This window comes from Rattus norvegicus, chromosome 16, assembly GCF_021556685.1.
Source record: "Rattus norvegicus strain SHRSP/BbbUtx chromosome 16, alternate assembly SHRSP_T2T, whole genome shotgun sequence".
NCBI classification, from domain to species: domain Eukaryota; kingdom Metazoa; phylum Chordata; class Mammalia; order Rodentia; family Muridae; genus Rattus; species Rattus norvegicus.
In genome coordinates, this window is record NC_141549.1 from 1,965,001 (window position 1) to 1,970,586 (window position 5,586).

The following is a 5,586-nucleotide window of genomic DNA, read 5'->3' on the forward strand; positions in this document are numbered from 1 at the left end:
GCTTTTTAAATATTTATTTTGTAGGCAGTTTCTAAAGTCTCCAAATTTTGATGGCTGGTTCAAGACCCGGAGAAAAGAAATGACCCACAAATTGGAGGCCCTTCATCTAGAAGCTCTTTGTGAAGAGGTCAGAAGAGTGTCTTAGTGCATACAAGTGTTCAGGGTACAAAAGTATTCTTAGATGCTTAGAGTAACAGTTTATTATATTTATATACTTAGTGTGTGTGTGTGTGTGTGTGTGTGTGTGTGTGTGTGCGCACACACACACACGCGTGCATGCTGTAGTGTATGATCTGGATGGACATTTCAGGAGCCAGTGCTCCGTTTCTCCCATGTGGGTTCCAGGTCTAATCCGGGGTTATCTGCCTTGACAGTAGTGCCTTTAACCACAGAGCCCTACTTTATCATAAATAGTAGTCACAGCTAATGTTCTCCTGTCCTGTCCTATGAATCAGGACTCTCTCAGTTGTCATAACGATTCCTTGAGGTTGGCGGATTGTGACCTGCAGTATGCTGCACCTGTGGTTTAGGAGTTCAGTGAGCTTGCCTCAGTTTGCACCCTGCAAGCTGTGAAGCCATGGCATGCTGTAGTCTGCTTTTTGGTCTATAACTGCACATCTCTTTCCAGTTGTGTGTTCAGTGACCTCGGTCAGTAGCATGAAATCACCTGCAATGGGAATATTATACCCTGGAAATTGGCAAATACTAAAGGAGGACTCATGTGTCTGCAGGCTCAGTCCCACTAGCTTCTGGTGTGACCTAGTCACCGTTTCCAGTTGGCGCTAGCATCATAATTGTCTCATAGCCTCCTTCAAGGACCCTTCTTGAGACAGTACAAACCGAAAAGTTTCACTTGTGTTGGGCTTAAATGTTGAACTGGGCTGGTCTCAGTGTTGTCTTTTGTGTCATAAACTCCTAGTGACTGCGGCTTTGAGAAAAAGACTCTTGACGAAAGCAACCTCAAGTAAGCCCTGTGAAGGGCTCATCTGAAGATACAAAGTTTACATTGAGTAATGTGTTCATGGTTGGTTACCTTGATTTGTTAGCTAGATACTCCTTATAAATCACTGATATAGCAAAGATTAGTACATGGTTAGTTATCTCGATTTGTTAGCTAGATACTCCTTATAAATCACTGATATAGTAAAGATTAGTATTGCATTGAACTGCTGTTTTGGTTTTCCTTCTTGACAAAAGGGCCACCTCAGAAAGGAGTTTTCTTATATTTTGTTTACAGTTGCTTTTGCTGATGTTGAAATTTATCTACTTAACACTTGTAGATTTTCATGAAAATTACCCTTGTGCTGTCCTGCTGTGTTGGAATTATGTGCCCCATCTTCCTCCCCATCTTGTCCTTTCCACTAGCCTTCCTGGCAGAAACAGAGAGGTTCTTCTGAGCATAAACTAACTGGGATTTTCTTACTGTTCTAGGACCTCCTTCTCTGGATCCAGAAACACACAGAAGTAGAAACAGTGGACCTTGTATTGAAGCTGAAAAATAAGCTGGTATGTAACTAAAGAGATGAAGATATAAAATGGACCTTTTTGTGAAAATGTTTTTCTCATCTGATCTAACACTCACTCTTTTGTCTTCTACAGAAGTCATTTTTTAAATGAGAACATTCAAGACTGGCAATTGATGATAGATCTCACTAGAAATATTTGGATCAAATGACTCAAATGTAATGACTCAAATGGATCAAATGATTCTAAATTATTTGAAAGACATTTAAACAATTTTAAAAATTATTTTATGAGTATAAATGTATGGCCTGCTCTTAGTAAGTGCACCATATGCATGCAGTGCCCACAGAAGCCAAAAAAGTGACACCCCCTCCATTGGCAGTGTTAAGCCATGTGTATGCTGGGACCTGAACCCACGTCTTCCACAAGTGTAGCCAGTGCCCTTAACTGCTGAACTCTCCATCCCTCAAAGACACATAAAACAGTCTTTTGAACTCTCTGAAACCATGTCTCGCCTAGATTTTATGCCACATAATACCCTTAGGCAACATCTGTAGATGTACAGAATGATCTTTTATTGACGTCCCTTTCCACCCCTCCCCCACTTGATGTTCTCTACAGTTTTAGTTACTGTAAATTCTAGGCTGAGACCTAAAGTTCCAAGTGATCATGCTATAAAAGGGTGTTTATATAGCAAATACAATGTATTGATACAGACTCACTAAAATCATTCCTTATGTAGTTGCAGGCTGACCGAGAGAATTTACCTGTGAAACCTGACACTGTGGAGAAGTTACGGACACATATAGATGCGATTATCCTCGCATTACCGGAGGATCTGCAAGGCATACTGCTCAAGACTGGCATGACATGATACTTAGCAGATTCTCCTGCCAGAAAGGACTGTGAACCATGAAGCATACTGACATTTTATCTAGACGCACACAGGAGCTGTCTTGGTGGCAGGAGCACGGAAACCGGCAGCAGTTGCGAGATACAGGTGGAAGGACTGAGCATATAAACAGACATTTTTAGTGCATTCTGTGGTGGTTCCACAATACTGGAATACCGAACGGCGTTTCCACGTCTGTAATCATGTTCTAAAGTGCTCTTAGGAGAGACCTGTGGGGCCATCCATGTAAGGCCTCCGAACTGCAGTGCCGGCACTGCAGATATTTTTTTAATTGGTGCTGCTTTGCCCAATCAATGTTGAAACTCAGGGGAATATAAAAATAATGTTCACACTGGCTGTCTTCTTAAGAAGGAAAACTGAACTTCCGAACTGTAGTTAGATATAACTGGGGCTTATGTAGTGCCTTCCATTGTCCTATATGTTTCACAGGGTCCCGCTGCTAAGTTTAAAGCTTTTTCTTTTTTAATTATGATAACTTTAAAGGCATTATATCAAGTAATCATTTGCTTAAAAGTGTTTCTCGTTGCCCCTTGTGTTTATTGACTGGTATTTTAAATTATCATGTGGTTCTCATGTCACAACTCTACCATTTTCACAAGTAAGACTTAGGAGTTTCTCCAAAGGAAGGAGGCATATGTAGTTCTGCTTATGGGAGAGTTGATTTCTCCCTTCCCCTTTCCTCCCTGGGCCTGTGTACCCTAATGAGCACGAATGTCTTTTGAAGACATTCTTACTATGAACACCATAGTCAGTTGCTTTTTAAAATAGTTATTCTTATGTCAAAGTACCCATAAGCCATTCATGGAATAATTATTTGAGAATTTTACACATTATATGTTGGGTGACACTATTTCCCCTAAATGGATGATTTTCAGAAGGCTTTTCCTGATGTTGTTTGACATGGGACCTATTGTGTAAATCAGCGTTATACATTGGTTTGTTTGTTTTCATTTTGTTTGTACTACCTTGCCAAAAGCAGACTGAGATAGTTTGGTTTGTGTTTAGATGGGAGTGTATGCAGAAGCCACTGTTCAGATAGGTACACATGAAGTAGCACAGATGTAAATAGCTGTGACTTCAGTCCCCTCCCTTCCAAACAGCCAAACCTAGGTGTATGTGTCTGTCACACTGTGACTTCAGAAGCCACCTCTTGTTCTCCGTTGATGTTATTTCTAAGGGCATTCCTGGTCTAGGAAGGTTTCTCTGTGCTTGTGACTGTGGTGTCATATCCAAGTGTGCCCTTAGTCATGGATACGGTCTCTTGAAGCATACCACTGTCCTAGGAAGAATATGGCATTTGGATGAAATCATTTGTCTGAATTGAATGGGTTATTTTGTGAAACAGTACTGACCTTTCAGAAAAGGGGCAACTACTTTTATATGCTAAAGTACTTCATAACTTTCTGGGAAACTTTATTTAGGTAGAAATGGCCATCTTATTATTTTTCAAATAAATGTATTTTAATAATTTCACAATTTATATGCAGTTTGTGACATGAATATGGAAATCATTAGTGTTATATCAAGGATTTTTGAAATATATTTCTACAGGATATATCATTTGAAGTTTATTTTGCACACCTAAAGAAAAACATAAAATATCAATTAGCATGAAAATGCTGTCTTTACATTTACCACATATAACAGAAACTCAACACATGTTGAAAACGAAATCATATTCTCCTACTTTATCTCTTAATTTCAAATTATGTCTGTGCAAGAATAGCTTAAGGTTGCATTGGAAACCCAAGGAAGACTGAACAGTAACTTAAATTTTTATGTGATTTTCAGAATTGTCTCTTTCTCTGTTTTTAAAGAGTTTAGTATTCAAACCCTGCCGTTTAATGTGTTGTCTCCACCAGCATCAGAAGGATTCAGTGCTTTTAGGGTGTTATGTAATGCCTAGTGCCTTCTATTTACAGTGGAAAAGAGGTTTTGTGGAGGCATTTATGGTCATTACCAAAAGGTGAATTAAAGGCCTTGGATTTTAAAACGTGTAGGTGGCCTGTGTTTGTCTCTTCTTTTCTGGTGTTTGCTTCCATGTTCCCCAGCCTGGCTTCAAACTCCATGCACAGCCAAGGTGACCTTGAACTTCTGATCTTCTTGCTTCTGCCTCCTCAGTGCAGAGGTTGAGGCCTGTCCCTCCATGCCTAATGTTTGCAGTGCCGAGGACTGAACCCAAGACTCCTGTAGTCTAGGCAAGCACTCTGCCACCTGAGCCCAGCCCTAACTTGAATTTCTTATATTTGGAATACTTGGAAAAACATACATAATGAAACTTGTAAATTATTAAAATATTTTATTTCTAGATTATTTTTTCAAACAAAACGAAAACCCAAATCCTTTTTTGTGCATTTTACTATGAACAGGTGAAACTATGAGATCCCAGCCAGATGCTGGTGGTACACACCTTTAATCCCCATACTCAGAAGGCAGAGACGATGAAATGAAAGTGTCCTGAAATGTAACAGTGTTTACACAGGGCACTCATTATGGGTACTTGTGTTTTGGTTTATTTGTTTTTATACAGTGTGTCTTTATGTAGCTCTAACGTCCTCAAACGCACTAATGTAGTTCCGGATGGTTTTGAACTCACAGGGATTCCATGTCTCTCCCTTCCAAGTGCTGTGATTAAAGGCAAGTGTCACCATGTCCAGCCTAATGTATGGGCACTTGTATGGGTGCGTAAACCAAAAATCAGTTTTGAGTGCTGCTCCTCAGGAACCATCTACTTTGGTTCCTGACACTCTCATTAACCTGACACCAAGTAGGTTACGATGGCTGCACTGGGATTGCAGGCCTGTGTCACTGCACCTGGTTTTTTAAATATGTGTTCTGGGTCTGAACTCAGGCCTTCATGCTTGTAAGGGAAGCATTTTACCAAGTAAGCTATCTCCCCAGCATCTAAGGGTAGGTAAGTAAGTATGTATGTATGTATGTATGTATGTATGTATTTTGTATGTATTATGTATGTATTTTGGTTTTTCAAGCAGGGTTTCTTTTTGTAGTTCTGGCTGTCCTGGAACTCACTCCACCTCTCAAGTGCTCAAATTAAAGGCATACACCATGACCACTTGCCTCATCTTTTACTCTTTTGTAAAAGGTAGCAATTATGCTGTAATAGTGGTAGAATGTTTGGCTACCAGATGCAAAGTCATAGGTTTGAGCTTCAGCATTAACAAAATGAAAGAAAAATGAATCTTAAAGTA

At 39.8% G+C, this 5,586-nt stretch overlaps 1 protein-coding gene across 3 annotated transcripts in view; it reads left to right on the forward strand.

Annotated features, from left to right (window-relative positions):
• Positions 1-4,376, forward strand: part of Dennd6a (DENN domain containing 6A) — a 48,384-nt gene extending 44,008 nt beyond the window's left edge. Inside the window, exons 18-21 of one of the 3 annotated variants that reach the window (XR_015639381.1) lie at positions 25-127; positions 1,432-1,506; positions 1,600-1,682; positions 2,207-4,374. Coding sequence is in view for 2 of the 3 variants with exons in the window: in XM_087588046.1 (XP_087444172.1) it covers positions 25-127; positions 1,432-1,506; positions 2,207-2,338 (310 nt within the window). In the remaining variant the exon portion in view is untranslated. Of the gene's footprint in view, positions 1-24; positions 128-1,431; positions 1,507-1,599; positions 1,683-2,206 lie in introns of all 3 variants that reach the window. The other 2 variants (XM_087588046.1, NM_001134467.1) reach the window with 2 other exon arrangements.
• Positions 4,377-5,586: the final 1,210 nt, after the last annotated feature.